The sequence below is a fragment of the Macrobrachium nipponense genome, chromosome 36 (genome assembly GCF_015104395.2).
Source record: "Macrobrachium nipponense isolate FS-2020 chromosome 36, ASM1510439v2, whole genome shotgun sequence".
Lineage (NCBI taxonomy): Eukaryota > Metazoa > Arthropoda > Malacostraca > Decapoda > Palaemonidae > Macrobrachium > Macrobrachium nipponense.
In genome coordinates, this window is record NC_087220.1 from 66,806,748 (window position 1) to 66,825,634 (window position 18,887).

The following is an 18,887-nucleotide window of genomic DNA, read 5'->3' on the forward strand; positions in this document are numbered from 1 at the left end:
TAACTGATGCAGAATAGCTGAAACAGGAGCCACCACCCGAGAAAAGACCTATGGAGCAGTGGTGAGGCCGAAACAAAGAGTCTTGAACTGGAAAAACTCCCGAGTCCGTGAAAAAACCGAAGGTAAGGTCTGCTTCTTGGATGGATGGGGATTTGCAGATAAGCATCCTGCAGATCGATGGAAATCATCCAGTCCCCCCTCCTGACTGATGAAAGAACAGTCTGGACCGTCTCCATCCTGAACTTGGACTTTAGAATGAACTTGTTCAAAACCGAAAGATCTATGATGGGGCGCCAGGCACCCGAGGCCTTTAGAACTACAAACATCGAGAGTAAAACCCGGGAGAAGGAGGAGCTCGCTCTATGGCATCCTTCTCCAAGAGGGCTGAAAGCTCCTTCTCCAAGGCTTGACCCTGATGAGTGAGGGGAATAACTGCTGAACTCGAGAGGACGATTGGAAAGTGGAGGTCTGGAAACAAAAGGGATCTCGTAACCTTCCTTCAGGACCTCCACCACCCAAGCATCCACCGCTCTCCCCCTGCCAAGCTGACCAATGGCGGGAGAGACAAGCTCCTACTGCGGTCTCCAGGCGAGGTGATGACTCCTACTTCCGAAAATTCTTACGCAGAGACAAGGAAGAAGAAGAAGAAGAAGAAGAAGAAGGTCCTCCTGGAGGTTGAGCTCTTTCTCTGCCCTTGGAGCCACGCCAAGAACCTCTCCCAGCGTTTCAAAGGGTGAGCACCAGAGGATGAAGAAGAAGGCACCAGCAACCTGAGATGTACTCTGGAAAAAAGAGCCAGAAGGAGGTTGTTGGGCTGGAGCAGAAGGTACAGATCTGGTCCTAAACTTACGCTTACTCCTTGAAGGAACGGGAGGAAGACCAGAGGAAAAAGCTCTTGATAAGGCCCAGTGAGCTTGGGAAGAGGCATCACCTTGATGTTCCTTCAAAACCTCAGGAAAGCACAGAAATATCGAAAAGGAATCGCCAAAAGGAGAAGAGGACAACAGACGGGTTCTCTGAATCTCCGATACAGAGGAGGGTAACTGCGACAAATACAGGTTACGCCTTATAGAAACAAGAAAGGCCTGCATTGAAGCAGCAAGCTCGTTCTGATGTACAGAAGCGATTGAAATGGATGAGCAGAATTTCTCAAAAAAGAGGAGCATCAGGAGGGAACAAACCCGGAGTCCTTGATATACATTAAAAGCCCTCCGAGGACCCACATATTGAAGGATTGAGCTTCTTGTAAGGAGCTCATAACAGCCTCCATAGCAATAAAATCTTCAATTGAGACAGAGACCGAAGCCTTAGAAGGCAAGGGTTGACTTGAAAGTCGGACAAAATCAGGATTTGGCTTGGGGTCGAGAGAATGAAGAATCATCCGCCACCTGGTAAACTCCTCTCCGGTGTCGTAGAAGAGAAGAGAGCTTCCTCTTCCCTTCCCCGATCACCTTCGAAAGTTTAGCGCAACGTCCGTTCTCACTCTCGCGAACCTCTGGGCAAAGGGAAAAACGTAAAAATTCCCGTGACCGGGAAGGACCGTCAAGAAAAAATCCCTTCTGTAATACAACGAGGCGGAGGCTGCTTCTGCTCTTTAGGCCTCGCCTGAGGAGAAAACTCAAAATTAAATCAAAAAGTTTCTTGAATTCTACATCATGACATCCATTTGAGGAAACATCAATATCACACGAATCCGTGTCATCATCATCTATCGTCAGATCCTAACTTAGAAACTTCCTCTGAAGTAAAAATCCTGACGACTAGCTATCTTAGGTCTGACACTAATATCCCTCCCCCTTCTCCTAAATAAGCGCCCTTTGCACTGTTACGGACTAACAGGGGACACGTTGGGTAAAGATTCGTTAGGCACCTGCCCGGACCGGATCCCCCCTAGGCCTTCGCCACGACGGGGTTCACAAGCCGGGTATCTGTCGCACCGTTACCCATGGTGCTGTCGACAGGTACCTGACGAGGAGCTGAAATGAATCTAAAAGTGTGTTAGACATTCTAGTAAAGGCTTCTTGAAAATTCTCTGACAGATTGTTAAACTTAGCAGAAATATCTCTATCTAGACTAAGCTGTAATTTCTTAAAATTCTGTTTCCAGGTAGTTTCCATTGCCAAAATCTTCGAATCTACATCAGAAATAACTTCACTAATTACCGTTGTACAGGGGGCAAAGCATCAATTAATTCGGAATCGGAGTTGTACGATACCGAAACCGAAGACCCAGAATCATGAGCGCCCAAGTCAAAGAATTCGTTAGATACAGTTTTAGCAATCGATTTCTTTTTCTCCTTAACCGATCTTTTACGCTGCAAGATTGTTTTGGCGTTTCATATAAGCAGTCGTATCCTCGTCAGACCAGGGCTTACATACGTCACAACGAGAAGTCAAGTCACAACCTGTCCACGACAAGAGCTACAAATGTCATGGGGTTCATACTCCCTGCTACTCATCCTTGTCCCACAAACCGGGCAGTTCCTGATGTTGCTGGCAGAAGGAAGCATCGTAATTTCTTGGTAATCCATTGTAGAATTGGACAGGTCAGTAGTTCCGGGTCGCGCAAAAGTTCGTAATTTAAGATAAGAACCACAACAGAAATCAAAGTTAATTCACTATTTTCGTGATGTAATGCGTGAGTGGTAATTCATATAAAGTCTCATTTAACAAATAATGAAAGCTTTAAAGGCACAAAAATGTTAAAGGAAATTTATAAAGAGCGGCCGTGATGTAACAACACGGGCGCTCGTTAACAACTGATTTGAGGGAAGGTTTTCGTATCTGTCAACGACAGTGTTGCCAACTGGCGGACAGAATAGGAGGTAACAGGGTTGCCAATGTGGTAAATTTTGGTGCGGTTTTTGGGGATTTAGGGCTAGATAAATTATATTAAGGTAATGTTTATTAATATATATATTTATTTATAGGCAAATATTTCGAAAATGAGAAAAGCTACAACCTTCAATTATTTTTTGTTGTATTCTTCATGATTTTGCGCACATTTTCATATAAGAAACTTTATAAAACGGCTAATATGAAAAGGGGCAAATATTAGGATAATGCGACGTACGTATTTCTGAGATTTTCGGCCGCGAATCGGCGCGCGGAGGGAAAGAAAGTTTTTTTTTTTTAAATTCACCATAATTCCAAATATTGTGTTAGACACTTCGAATTTGTTTCAAAATTAAGATAAATAACTGTATATTACTAGATTGTAAGAGTTTTAGCTTACAATTGCGTTTTTCAACTATTTCGGTAGTCAAATTTGACCAAACATGGTTTTTTTTCTATTTATCGTGATTTATATGCAAATATTCCAAAAAAAGAGAAAAGCTACAATCTTCAATCATTTTTAGTTGTATTCTACATGAAATTGCGCACATTTTCATATATAAAACTTTATGTAACACCTAATTTTAAATGGTGCAAATATTTCGACAATCACACAAAAAAAATTTTGATTTTTTCGGAAGAGTTACTGCGTGGACGTAAGGAAAATGTTTTTTTTTTTTTTTTTCATAAATTCACCATAAATCAAAATATTGTGCTAGAGACTTCCAATTCGTTGCAAAATGAAGGCAAATGATTGAATATTACTAGAATATAAGAGTTTTAGCTTACAATTGCGTTTTTCGAACATTTCGGTAGAGTCAAAGTTGACCAAAAGTTGAAATTTTTGCACTTAACGTTATTTATATGAAAATATTTCAAAACTGATAAAAGCTACAACCATGGGTTGTTTTTAGTTGTATTGTGCATGAAATTACGCATATTTTCACATATAAAACTTTATGTAACGGCAAATTTAAAATGGTGCAAACATTAGGACAATTGCACGAAAAAATTTATCAGAAGAGTTACCGCGCGAACATAGGGAAAAAGTTTTTTCATAAATTCACCATAAATCGAAATATTGTGCTAGAGACGTCCAATTTGTTGCAAAATGAAGGCAAATGATTGAATATTACTAGAATATAAGAGTTTTAGCTTACAATTGCGTTTCTCGACCATTTCGGTAGAGTCAAAGTTGACCGAAGGTTGAAATTTTTGCACTTATCGTCATTTATATGAAAATATTTCAAAATTGATAAAAGCTACAATCATGAGTATTCTTTTGTTGTATTCTACATGAAATTGCGCACATTTTCATATATAATACTCCATGTATCGGATAATTCAAAATGGTGCAAAAATTATGTCAAAGTGACGAAATAATTTTTGAGATGTGTCACTGATACTTTTTAGTGCGATAAGAAAGAAATTCGCGCTTGCGTGCCTGCGTAGCGATTGTAAACAAAACAACGCCTTGATCCGTGAACTCCCAGCATCCCCCAAGGCGCGTGATTCAAAATTTTTTGGCTGGTAGGCCTATAAGTATTTTTCCGCGAATTTAAAAAAATACTTTGTTGAGTCGACGTATGATACGTCCAATCAGCATACAGGAGACATTTTGACTTGACGTTTAATACGTCCAATCGGCGTAAGAGGGTTAATTGTGTATTGATATTTAATACTCTCAGACTAGGTATTACCTGAATTACACACTGCTTGAATTTGGCAATTTATTTTTCTTTTGTTTCTGTTCAGTAACATAATCAATTACTTAATGAGTTGTAGCAGTGAACCCTACTTCAGGTTATGCTAGGTTACGTCAGGTGAAGATGTAGGCTAGCCTACCTAGTAGCTGTATTGAGTATGATGTATAGGCTAGGTAGTTTACAGGCTTTTCTTATTATTAGTAGTGAGTATGATAGTATGGTGTACCTATAATTTACAGGCTTTCAAGTGCTGAAATATGGTTTTAACGGCATAGGCCAATTCATCAGGTGTTGGCCTATTTGTATATTGGAAACTCAGTTTGAGCTTGAACTTAATACGTAATCTAGTACTATTCATACTTGTAACATCTTATTGTCAGTATTGTTTAAAAGCAATAGAAATTATACAAAAAATGCAAACTAAGGCTGTTAGCCTAGTCATGCTAAGCTTAACATAGTATATTCCAGCCGATGGCTACTAGCCTAGCAATGACACTAGGTAGCCTAGGTACTAACATAGCCTAACCTTGGCAGAAAACTAGCATAGCCTTTCCTAAACTAAGTTTATCGAATTAAAAGTCGTCAATGGCAGTTTTTCACGTGATCTTAAGCTTTAATGAATTACCAGGCCTTCTGAACAAACCCAGGATTAAAATAAAAACCTAACTTAGCCAACTTACGCGACCCTTTGTTGGGCTTCCTTGTAATCCTGTGACGAATGACAGTCGTTTCCCTCTTCTTATCTTGTCTGGCTGTTGCTTGAGTATAGACTTCGTTTGCCTCGTCCTTTCGTCCATGGTTTATAATAGTTTTATAATTTGAATACCAGATTTATAGTGAGATTTTAAACAAATTAAAAAGGGCGGAAAGGTCTGATGCTTTATCGCTGTGCGTTAGAGTTTGTTTACAGTCTGGCCGCACACGATGTTTCGGTTCCGCACAGGGCTGCCAGATTTTCATTGCCAACTTATCGTACAGATGGTTCAAAATTATCGTTTTTTCCCCAAAATTATCGTAAAATATATCGTATGCATGTGAAAAATTATCGTATCTTTTATCATTATACTATGCTCTACAGTAATCAACATTTCTTGGTATCAAAATAAATACATGTATAACTTTTATACATTTATTGATAAGGCAAAAAAAACAAAAAATAATATGAATCAAACTCTACTGTCTCATTATAAAAAAAATGACATTTTACAGAGAATAAATATATGAAACTGAAACCCTACTCATACATTGTGCATAGCAAAACAATAAACCAAATTAAAGAAAATGTTCTTTTACCAAAATTATAGTTAAAGTTTTTACTATAGGCTACGTTATCATACAGCCGTGAACTGTTTTTTTAAACGTTTAAGTAGGGTGGCCATTTCTAAATTTCCAAAAAGGAGGACACCTCACATGTTTGTATGTATATATATATATATATATATATATATATATATATATATATATATATATATATATATATATATATATATATATAGAGAGAGAGAGAGAGAGAGAGAGAGAGAAGAGAGAGAGAGAGAGAGAGAGAGACTGCATAGATAGACAGTAACTGTTAATGCTAACACACACACAAAAAATTGATTTTACTGAAATTCCTGTACTACATATAAAACCCATTTTGTGTTCTCAGCTTGATTGCATGGAGGTTTATTTCTTGCATTTCCAACGCAACCTCTTAGGGCTAGGGGGGGAAAACAAGCTTATTTTTCAGTTGAAATTTAGCTTGTCAAAGCTGGATTTAATATTATCTACCAAAGTAAAACCGTTTGCTACCTGCCATCAAGACTGAATGGCAGTGGCCGAATGGATATATCTCGCTGATCTGACAACTGTGGACTTCCGATGGTGGACTAAAAACAGTTCGTGTTCTATCTAACTGTCTGCTGACCTTAGCCTCAGTTTCGTCAGCATCGAATTTCAATACATACATATATATATATATATATATATATATATATATATATATATATATATATATACCTCTTAAGATACCTTGTTTATTATTTTTTTTTATTTCTCGCCTCCCAAGAAAGGGGGGCAAATTTACGTCCTCCTTAAGGTTACGGAGAAAGGAGGATGCCTGGTCACCCTACGTCTAAGCATGCCTTTGGATGGCGTAAACATAACGCAGGACTCCTGGTTTTTCATACACTCAGAGGCCAATAAAGCACCATTAACAGTTTGTGTATTTAAACTATTTCTTATTTTTGTCTTAAAAATAATGATCTTACTGAACAATCTCGCATTCAGGATTCGAGAGGGAAAGACTGACCGTACACAACAAAATTATCCCCACTCAGATCATTTGGATCGGATGTTTACAATATCAGCATAATTGCCTCGTTCCACGGAGAGAGAGAGAGAGAGAGAGAATATGGTCTCATGTCTCTCTTAAAAGGGGTCAGCGATAAGATGACCTCCCGGCAATTGGTAATTGAGTAGAGGGTGAAGAAAATACATACGGTACCAATACAATTAACCTACCTATCTCAATAATCTCAAAACACAATTATCTACATATCCCAAGGGAAATTGTCACTTTACATTTTCATAATTTTCAATTAGAAACATTTAATCTTGAAAAAAATGCTTTTTAATCATCTGAAAATAAACAAATGCCAGAATTATCGTATAAAATGTACGATAGTTGGATCTGGTATCGTACATCGTACCAGAGGCTGTTTAATCGTACATGTATGATAATTATCGTACGAATGGCAGCCCTGGTTCCGCAACTTAGGCTACTTAGCGGGTAGGTTCTCATTTTATTTTATAATAAAACGGTAGAATTTTGTTCAATTATATTCATTCCCGATTACGGATTAGCAATAAATATTGGTTAATGTGTTCGTATCATTTATCGTAAGCAAATAAGTGTGCCGGAGTATAACCGATGCAGTTGTTTGTTGACTTTGGACGTTACGAATACGATGTTCCGTTCCGTAACTTCCGTTGCTTCCGCAACTGAGTCGTTATGTTCGAATATTTAAAAGATAAGAATGTGTAGTTTTGGATACAAATATTCATTGATGGTTACGGGTTACAAAATTAGAACTATTCTATAATTTTATTCATGTTTTATTCATATACTACACGGTTTTACTAATTTTGCGTTCCAATTATCAGTTTGATGTAATAATTGAATTTCTGAGCTATATACTTGTAACAACATGCATAGATCATGATAGATGAGTTTAATGACTCACAATTTCTTCAGTACCTTTTAGGAATGCCACTTGACACTGCATTTGGTGCTTATGCTTACGTGTCTCGTCTCTAACGATATTCATTCAAGATTGTCATGAGGGGTTTGTAATGTTTGACTGAGTAACATCTTCTGATGCTTAATTAAAAACTGCAGTATGAATGATTTGAGGGTAAATTAGATGTAAATTTTAATTAATATTTAGCAACATGGTTTTGAAAGATACCTTAGTGGGATACTTGATCAATGAAAAAAAAATTACCCAGTGAGGCCACTAAATAAACACATTGGTACATAATATAGACAACCTCAAATTATTATTCATGGTATATTTCTTATTGTTTGAAAGGGTCCACGTGTAAAACAAATATTTTATTGGTGCTGGTAGTGTCATAAGTTTTTTGGATCCAAAATTCCGAGCAACAGTGTTCATGTTTTGTTGATTTTATATACATTTGTGGTTGAGTGAAATATTATTACCTATATACATGAAGTATTAATTTAGTATGTTGTTGTTTACAGGAAGCATCAAAGCCAGAGGCAAGAGCTGAGCGTCCTTGGATTATAGTATATGGGCACCGACCAATGTATTGTTCCAACAGTGATCACGATGACTGTCGTAGTATAAACTGCTTGACACGTGTAGGGATTTCTCTTTTGAATGTGTAAGTATTGGAAGCAGAATCCTAGGTATATGATTTATCATTGCACCGTCCATTTTTATCGGCAGCATGCAGAAGAGATCAATATGTAGTACCTGTAGTTGCTCTCATGTTTGTGGTATCTGTTATCCGCGCATATTTTAGTATTATATAATGGGATGACCACATGGTCAACCAATGAAGAAAAATTGTTGCCCAGTAAGAAGAATATTTTACAACTGGGCGATCAGATAAAACCCCAAAATTGACAAGAATTATTAAGAAATGGAAAAGCTACCTTTACAATAGAGTTTGATGTCTGTTTTCATTTAAAGGTACATGTTTATGAGTTTAGTTAATTGATTTTTCTGCTTTTTCATCTATGGTATAAAAATACCAAAGTTAAAATCTGAAATTTCCATATTATTGACATTACTTATTGATTAATTCTTCTATCATTCAAACTACATAGGTACAACAGTTGTTATAAATCCATTTTTATGAGGGAGGGCAAGGTATGGGCTAAGGTTGGTTATCAGTTTTTTTGTGCTAGGGTTTGGACATGAAATTATCCTCTTTAATCATAAAATTTTAAGTATCTACAGTTGCAATTTTGATAATGAAAATGTGTTTTATTGCCTTCAAATCCCACTGAAAGTTTTGGCTTCTGGGGCTCTGCCACGGACCCCTTTGGTGGAGTGCTCAACCCAGACCCCATAGCTTTATGCCTTGCACCTAAGGCGCTTGGCATTAGTACTGCAGTATTCCACATATTGCAAATCATAATATCCATCTGGTCACCCAGTGAAATTTCCTTAAATTATGCATTGTCTGTTATCTTTTTCTATTGGAGTTTACTATTGATAGTAATTTAATATCAAGTAGTTTAACTAGACCACTGCATCAAATTCCTCTTGACTTAAAATCATGAAGATTTGATTGCTATTTAGTGTACTAAATTCTGTACATTAAATAGCAAATAACTGCACAATATATCAGGCGTCCAGCGCTAAAACCCACACTCACCACAATTTAAAAAATAGAGAAAAAGGGACTTTAAATTTGTAAATTTAAAAAGGCCATAACTCATTTCTTTTTCTAGATATTTTCTTCAGGTTTGAATTTTTGGAATGCTTAGGACCCCGAAAATATGATGTTATATATGGAAAGAAATTAGACTGTGCACAATTTGACTGACTGATTGATTGTAAAATTGATGAGCAAAATTAGTGCTGAAGTTTACAAAAGTATATACAGATTATGTAACACAAAATTGAACCATATTCTCATCATCAAAATATACACTCACTTACACCATTCGAAAGAGGAAACGAAGGGGATTCCATATGTACGGTAAAATGCATTTTTCTCAAATTTGGTGGCGAGTGTGGGTTTTAGCACTGGACGCCTCATATGTTAATGGATTCAAATTTCACAAAGTATTTCAAGTCTAGAATGGTTTCACCACTTGTCTTAAAGAGAATTTCACACTCTTTTGATTTGCAATCCAAAAACTGAGGATTCCACCATAGTTCCCAAGTATATATTTATTGTAGGTAAGGGTAAAGGAACACAAAATGCAACCAGTAGTTTTATCTTAGTATGGATGTGATTAACCCTATGCTCAACCCTCCACTTGTATCTGGTTTTGGCCAGCATAAGGTAGCGGGTGGGGAGGACTCCTTTCCATCTCTGTGTGGGAAGAGTAGCTTACATAGTTGTAGTAACAGTAAGTAATTTTGAGCTGTCTGCTTTGCAGGTATGGAATGGAGGCTCTGCTTGACAAGTATGGAGTTGATATAGCAGTGTGGGCACACGAACACTCGTATGAAAGACTATGGCCTGTGTACAACTACACTGTGTATAACGGATCAATGGAGGAACCTTACACTAATTCAAAGTGAGTACAGTAAAAGTATTTGGTGTTTATTGTAATGAACTTTACCTCAAAATATAAATCTACTACAGTATATCTGTTTGTTGAATTGTGGAATGACTTGTACAAGTCTGATCAGACTGTAAAAAAAGAAAACATTCCATAGATATGAATAATATTGACAGAAAATATTTTGTATATAACTCTCTCTTCAAGTGATATGCAAATTACAGTATTTGTTTACTTTGTCTTGCATTTTTCCATTAAGAAAGATCATAATGAGAACTAGGGTAATCAGTTTAACTTGAAATATCAGAAGCATCTCTGACTAAATAATAAAAAAATTCTATTGCCTCAGAAACTGATCTGTGAGATGTAACAGTGTCTTATATGTATTGATACTTTAGCATAAGAATCAGACAAATGTGGGAAAAGTTTGTTTTAAGGGATGATTTTATGATCTTCCTCCAAGGGGGCTGTGGTTTGTGACAATAAAAGCCATCAGAAAATTATGTAACTGAGACTAAATTGATTAAAATTCTGCTGCCTGACTCCAACTTATCTCCTAGTTATATCTGTACCAATAATTTTCAAAAATATATATGGTTGTAGTTTATCATCAACAAGTATAAATCAAGAAAGGATATTGCAAGTAAAGTACAAACAACTGAAGGGAAATGCTTCTGAATACTGCAGACAACTCAAACGTTTCTAGGGAATTTTATGTGGACCACCTTGGTATTTATCTTGGTACAAGGCATAATACAGTATAACAAATCAAGACTCTTAAGTCATGTTTGTTATACATCCCATCATCAAAGCAGAATGTTGTCAAACCAATATGCTTTCTAGGGCTCCTATACACATCATCACTGGCTCAGCGGGTTGTCAAGAGCGCCATGATCACTTCATACCTGACAACCTTTCTGGTCAGCCTTCCGCAATAGCGATTATGGGTACACGCCTGACAGCTTATAATGCCACTCACCTCTACTTTGAACAGGTCTCTGATGACCAGGTAAGTCAAGGATCAATAATGTTTCGTTTTGTCATTTTTACTTTATTCCTCTCTTTTACTTGAGGTCAGTGTGGAGAGTTTTTGCATTCTTGAAATATTTTCACCTGCAAATTAATTGTATTAAGTTGATGATTACTGTCATTACTCTTTATAGTAAAACCTATAAGATATTGAAATACTGTCTGCTATTTCATTAGCTTGAAATGAAAACAAATAATGTATTTCCTTTCCCCATGAGTAGTAGAGAACTTAGATATAGATACGATACGTATTCCTTTTACACTTATACTTTTGCAAAAGATGTAAAAAAGAGTTTATTCTTATTGTTTTGTATATGCTTATAAACTGCCAACTATTTTGTATTAATTGCTAAACAGGTTTTTATTTGGAAATATATTTTTGTAATGCAGTAATATTTTTGAAGAGAATATGTAATGGTTTTGCAACTCATTTCAGACTTGGGTAATGAATAAAACTTTGTAGTATTTTGGAAGAAGCAGTACTTTAATTGCTTGCTTTAGTGATCATGCCTTTTTCTTATATGTAAATGTTGAATTTTGTACATGAACTTCCCTGCCAGATATATACTTAGCTATAGTCTCCGACGTTCCGACAGAATTTCAAACTCTCGCGGCACACGCGACCAGGTAGGTCAGGTGGTCTACCTTACCGCCGCTGGTGGCGGGTGTATAACCAATCTATCTCTCCAGCCAGATTTTTTTTCTGTCGCTGAAGCGATAACAACTGTTGTTGTTTCATTCCGATATATTCTTCCATTTCTCGCTTGCCTGGAGATTGATTTGGAGATAGGCGCTCATTGGACTATGAAGATATTTCCCCAGATCGGATTCCTGCCTCGGGTAGACGCTCCGCCCCTTCTGTTTCTCCTTCTTCTAGAGTTCGTGCAAGAAGAGAGAGTCGCTCAGGTCATAGAAGACTTATTTTGTTGTCTCCGTCTCGTCTTTCTTTCTTCCTCGTCTTCTCAGAGAACCTAGGGAATGCCCTTCTGAAAGTAGGCGCGCTTCTCCTTCCGACTACTGTCCCGGTCGGGCGTCGGATAACGCTGACTTGTAGGGGCGCTCATCGATGGAGTTCGCTCCTCTCCTGTAAGACATCAAGAGTCTAGTAGGAGCCCTGCGCCTGGTAAGCGTCCTTCTTTTAGTAGCTGTTCTCCTGAAGAAAGACGCCTTGATCCTCGTTTGCTTCGTTCTCCTAGTAGGCGCTCTTCGTTCTCGAGACTCCCTACTCCTGATCGGTCTCCTCTTGCTAGAAGTCAAGAACGCCTCAAGCGCCCTGCTTCTGTTAGGCACTCGGAGCCTTACAGACGTTCTCCCCTTGGTAAGGACCAAGATCCTCGTCGGAACGCCCGCCCTGTTCCATTTAAGCGCTCGGAGCATAGCAGCCGCTCTCTGCTTCGTAGGCATCAAGAGCCTCTCAAGCGCCCTGCTCCTGATAGGCGCCCTATTTTTAGCAACGTTTCGCCGCTTGGTAGGCGCCAGGATTCCCCTAAGCGCCCTGTGACAGATAGGCGCTCGGCGCCTAGTAGCCGCTCTCCTCACGATCGGCGCCAGGATTTTAGTAGGCGCTCTCCCTCTCGTAGTCTCCCTAAGGATAGACGTGGTCTTTCTAGGGAAGGGAGTCTTCCTCTTTTGCTGTTAAGAGTTTGTCTTCGTTTAGGAAGGAATGCGAGAAGAGACAAGAATTTTCGGATAAGCGTCCTTCTATTACGACTCGTCGTTCTCCTGTACGCCGCTCTACTTTGGAATCTTCTCCTCATTCAAGACGTTTGTCTCCTTCATCGCACTGTACCCCAGCTAGGAAATCATCTAAGGATTCTCATAAGGATCCTCATCCTCGTTCTCCTCATCCTCGTTCTCCTCTTCAAGAAGACCAGGAAGTCTCTGAGGAAGAAACTAATACATCGGCAGCAGTTTCTTCGTACAAGAAAGCTCACAGAGCTTCTCCTTCAGGAGTTCGGAGAGTCTTTGAGCCCTACTGCTCCTCCCCTTCTCCACACTCGTTGTCTCCACAGCGAAAGCAACGAAAGGATCTTCGTGTGTGAGAACCGACTCTTTCTATGAAGAAAGCGCTCAAGAGTTTCGGTTCATGGATGCGTACTAAAGAAGAAGCGGGGAAAACTATGTTTGCCTTCCCTCCGTCGAAGCTTTCAGGATGGACAGGATTTTGGTATGAGACAGGAGAACCCTTGGGACTCCGGCCTTCCGTTCTTCTGCTGACGCAGATTTTTCGGCACTAGTAGACGCCACTAGAAGATCAGCTTTGAATTCGGCCAAAACTACGTGGGCAATGAATGAAATAGATCACATTCTAAAAGGCATTTTTAGAGTCTTGGAAGTTTTCAACTTTCTCGATTGGTCCCTCGGAGTCCTAGCCAAGAAAACTCGAGGACCGGACACGTTTTCTCCGGAGGATTTGAATTGTGTCTTATCCTGTATGGATAAATCGGTGAGGGATGGGGCCAGCGAAATAGCTTCACTGTTTGGAGCAGGGGTCTTGAAGAAAAGATCAGTATTTGCTCATTTTAACAAAGTCTGTCTCACATGCTCAGAGATCGTCTTTGCTTTTTGCCCCTCTCTCTACGCAGCTGTTTCCTAAAACACCTGGTTCAAGACATTTCGAAGGCTCTCTCTGCCAAAGCGACGCAGGACTTCTAGCGCAGTCTGCAAGGAAGCCGCGCCCTACTTCCAGACTAAGATGAAGAAAGCGAAGCCGACTCTCAGGAACCCTTTCGAGGGGCTTCTACCTCTAGACCTCTTCTCGTTCAGAGGTCGAAAAACCAAATAGAAGAGAAGAGGACCTTTTACGAAGTCAATCAAAACCTCCCAAGTAAGACCTCAAGTCCTTCAGACAACTGTAGGCGCCAGGCTTTACAGTTTGCAGAAGTCCTGGGCCCAGAAAGACGCAGATGCCTGGACCCTGTCAATTTTGAGGAAGGGCTACCTCATTCCGTTCTCTTTCGAGGCCTCCTTGACGAATAACCCCGGGGAGTTGACGGCCAGATACAGGGACCCCATCATGAATCAAGCCCTCCGACTAGCGGTAGATCAGATGCTGGAAAAGGAGGCGATCGAACTAGTGGCAGATCATCGTTCGGACAGGCTTTTACAACCGCCTGTTTTCCTAGTTCCGAAATCCTCAAGGGGGATGGAGACCGGTGTTGGAAGTAAGCGCCCTGAACTTCTTCGTCGTGAAAAGAAGAAGTTCACGATGGAGACCACTGCCTCGGTGTTAGCAGCACTCCGTCCAGGGGACTGGATGGTGTCCTTGGACTTACAGGACGCTTACCTTCCACGTACCAATCCATCCTTCCTCGAGGGAAGTTTCTAAGATTCATGATGGGGGGAAGAATCTTCCAATTCAGGGCCTGTGTTTTGGCCTCTCCACGGCCCCCCAAGTCTTTACGGCCATCATGAGGAATGTAGCACAATGGCTTCACCTAGAAAAGGGGTGAGGATTTCGCTCTACCTCGACGATGACTTATAAGGGCCAATTCCAGAGATCGTTGTCTGAAGGACTTGAAGAATACCCTGGATTTGACTTATTCCTTAGGACTTCTGGTCATCTGCAGAAGTCAGTCTGATTCCCGCTCAAGAGTGCGTTTATCTGGGGATCCAGATGAACTCTCTGAGTTTCGGGCTTTTCCGTCACAGGAGAGGATAGCCCGGGGACTCGAAAAAGTTAACAACCTTCTTAGGGAAAGAAGTATGCACAGTGAGGGAGTGGATTGAGTCTGCTGAGGACGCTCTCCTCACTGGAGCAATTTGTTTTTTTTTCCCTAGTAAGGTTGCACCTGAGACCGCTCCAATTCTTTTTCTTCATCGGAAATTGGAGTCGTCCTTCTCAGGATTTGAAGTTTCTCCCTGTCAATTTCTCATCAAATCAAGAAGGAGTTAGCATGGTGGGCGGGTCCCAACAAGTTCTCGCAGGGACTGTCTCTTCAATCCCAGACCCCAGCCTGTGTTGTTCTCCGATGCGTCGGAATCAGGTTGGGGGGCGACTCTGGGAACCAAGGAGGTGTCAGGAACCTGGGTGGGGACCAGTCTTCCTGGCACATCAACAGGAAAGAACTAATAGCCGTGTGGCTTGCTCTGAAGGAGTTCGAGTCAGATGTGACAGGAGCAGTTGTGCAAATAAACTCGGACAACACCACGGCTCTGGCATACATCAGGAAACAGGGGGGGACGCATTCGTTCTCTCTTGACGAAACAGCAAGAGATCTTCTTCTGTGGACAGAAGAAAGGGGGATAAAACTTCTCACCAGATTCGTACAGGGAGAAAGGAATGTAAGGGCAGATCTCCTCAGCAGGAAAGATCATGGTCCTTCCCACAGAGTGGACTCTGCACCAAGATGTTTTGCCAGAGCCTTTGGAAGTTGTGGGGCAGGCCTCTCTTAGACCTGTTTGCAACTTCAAAAACAACAAAAAAGACTGGATCTTTATTGCTCGCCCATCTCGGATCCAGGAGCAAAAAGGGATAGACGCTCTCCTACTCGATTGGAAAGGACTCGACGTATACGCGTTTTTTCCCCTTTTCCCCCCTTCAAGATTCTGGGGTTGACTTTAAAAAAGTTCGCAGAGTCAGATTCCGTGAGGATGACTTTGATAGCTCCCTTTTGGCCAGCACAAGATTGTTCACAGAGGTGCTGGAATGGCTAGTGGATTTTTCAAGATCGCTTCCTCTAAGGAGCGATCTACTCAGACAGCCCCACTTCGACAGGTACCCAAAACAAACCTCCCCGCTCTCAGTCTGAATGGCTTCAGACTGTCCAGAAACTGGTCAGAGCGAAAGGCTTTCGTCAGCAGCTGCTAAGGCAATTGCTAGAGCGAGGAGGTCTTCCACCTTACGAGTGTACCAGTCGAAGTGGGATGTCTTCAGAAGATGGTGCAAGAGGAATAACGTTTCCTCTTCCAGTACCTCTGTGAATCAAATTGCAGACTTCTTTTTATTCTTAAGACAAGAATGGGCTTATTAGTCGTTTTTGACGATTAAAGGCTATCGTAGTATGTTGGCGAATGTCTTCAGGCACAGGGGCCTCAACTTATCGGAAGATAAGGACCTACAGGACCTTATTAAGTCTTTTGATACAACGAAAATGCAGTCTCCTAAGACACCTAGCTGAAGTTGGATGTAGTCCTTCAATTCCTTGGGTTGGGGTCCTCTAGGTTTGAACCCCTAATTCAGCCTCATTCAGAGACCTTACCAGGAAGACTCTGTTTTGTTTTTGATGGCTCTAGCTTCCGCCAGAAGAGTGAGTGAGCTTCAGGCGATTGATGGTAATGTGGGTTTTAAGGAGGACTCTCTCATTTGCTCTTACCTTCCTGGGTTTTCTTGCAAAAGAATGAAAACCCATCAAGTCCATGGCCCAAGAACTTCGAGATTCGTTGGTTATCTTCTTTGGTAGGAGAAGAACCCGAGAGAATTCTTCTTTGCCCATGAGAATGGTAAAATACTACCTAGAATAAAAGAGCAACTGAAAGCCAACCAAGAGGTCCTGTGGTGTTCAGTAAAAGAAACCCTACTACTACCGTCCATTGTCGAAGAACGCATTGTCCTTCTTCTTGAGAAGCCTCATCAAAGAAGCACATGGATCCTGCAGAGAAGAACATCTTAGGCTTCTTAAAGTGAAAGCACACAAAGTAAGAGCCATAGCAACTTCTCTTGCTTTCACAAGAATATGTCCGTGCGAAATCTGATGGAGACAACATTCTGGAGATGTCAGTAGTAGTTCGCGAACCACTACTTACGTGATGTGAGAATCACTTACGAAAAATGCTTCGCCTTGGGCCCGTACGTATCTGCGGATTCAGTGCTGGGTGGGGCGGGTTAGCTGGAACTCATCCTGTTTAGTAGTATTAAATTTTTTACCCCTGTATTTGTTGTTGTTGGTTGCTTAAAGAGGATGCATGAAGGGCATCTCTTTAGGTCGTAATACTAATCTTTAGTAGTTTGGTTAGGTGGTCTCTGATGAGTGGTGGCTCCTTGCAGTAGTATTGGGTTTAGGACCTGTTTAAGATAGGGACGAAACTCCCTTTAACAGGATTCCGACTTGGATTCTACCACACAAAGGGATCAATATATCCCAGTGGTATATCCGAGAGTCTTTCAGCATCAGGTCAACGTCCTAGCTGTAGCTCTCCAGGCAAACGCAGACTCAGAGACAGTATCAATGAAGTCTTCTGCCTGAACAGGTAAGAACCAGGTTATTTATATCCTATAAACATCAGTTGTTTTCTTATCTCTCCTTTCATTACTTTAGCTGTCTCTCTAACCCTCCACCAAGGGTGCCAATCAGCTAAGTATTATATCTGGGCAGGGAAAGTTCATTGTACAAAAATGATATTTGTTAAACTACAATAAAGTTTAGTACATACTTACCTGGCAGATATATATGTCTAATGGCCCACCCAGCCTCCCCTCAGGAGACAGGTGAAAAAAAAAAAAAAAAAAAATCTGGCTGGAGATAGATTGGTTCATACACCCGCCACCCAGCGGCGGGTAAGGTAGACACCTGACCTACCTGTCGCGTGTGCCGCGAGATTTGAAATTCTGTCGGAACGTCGGAGACTATAGCTAAGTATATATCTGCCAGGTAAGTATGTACAAAACTTTATTGTAGTTTAACAATATCATATTTGGACTAATTATTTTTATAAGCCATGCTCATATCATCCTCTGACATTTCCATCCACAGAAAGGAGAAGTTATCGACAGAATCTGGGTGATCAAAGATCAGCATGTCCCATTTGCAGAACTACGTTCTCAAGCAGAGTAAAGTTTTTGATGTTCCAGAGTGTTCTTGAAGGTTGTGTTGTGTATGAAAGTGTTCCTTTCAGTGTTCATGTATTAAATATGGTGCAATTAAGATAATCATTACCAAATTGAATTGGGTCTGTGAATGTTCAAATGTTTTATTAAGTTGGCTACATATAACAAATGTTCCAAAAATTTTATGAAGTTCGTTGACCAAACTGTCCCTAGTGATAACCTTTGTTTGTGTATTATATGGATGAATGTCTAAAGGTCCTGCCATTATTTTAAAATTGATAGACATTTATGTGTTGGTATGTGTCTGTGGTAAAAGGAAGTCTTCAAACTTCAAAGCTTAATTTACCTTATACTATATTCAGTTCAAGAGCTGTTGCTTTAATATGTACAGATTTACATATCAAACAGTATTCTTTGAAGTTCTTATCTAGATTTGGAGGATGAATTAAGGTACTGTAGGCTGAATTGAGAGAATGAATTGCTGAAATTTGGAAGTAGTGTACTGGTATGTACTTACATATACATATATTTGTAAATTGTAAACCAAAGAATGGTTAAGGATTTTATTGACTCTTTTATGGATTCATTTGTTAGTTTTATAGGTTGGACTGTGAAAACTCAAAATAAGTTTTTTGGGTACTGTTCAACACTTAGTAGATACATTATAATGTGAAAAAACTATAGTTAATACAATAGTACTATGTATTACATGTTGGTACTGGCTAAATAAGAAGAGATGATTAAGTGTATTTTAACACACCAGATTTCCCATCCCTAATATTCAGTATTCTTTATTACTTAGG

At 39.9% G+C, this 18,887-nt stretch overlaps 1 protein-coding gene across 1 annotated transcript in view; it reads left to right on the forward strand.

Moving 5' to 3' along the window:
- Positions 1-8,262: 8,262 nt before the first annotated feature.
- Positions 8,263-18,887, forward strand: part of LOC135203809 (acid phosphatase type 7-like) — an 11,288-nt gene continuing 663 nt past the window's right edge. The window contains exons 1-4 of the mRNA XM_064233784.1: positions 8,263-8,428; positions 10,164-10,304; positions 11,133-11,298; positions 18,011-18,887. The exon at positions 18,011-18,887 is cut by the window's right edge and continues 663 nt beyond it. Coding sequence (XP_064089854.1) covers positions 8,349-8,428; positions 10,164-10,304; positions 11,133-11,298; positions 18,011-18,091 — 468 coding nt within the window. The 5' untranslated portion in view covers positions 8,263-8,348 and the 3' untranslated portion in view covers positions 18,092-18,887. The remainder of the gene's footprint in view (positions 8,429-10,163; positions 10,305-11,132; positions 11,299-18,010) is intronic.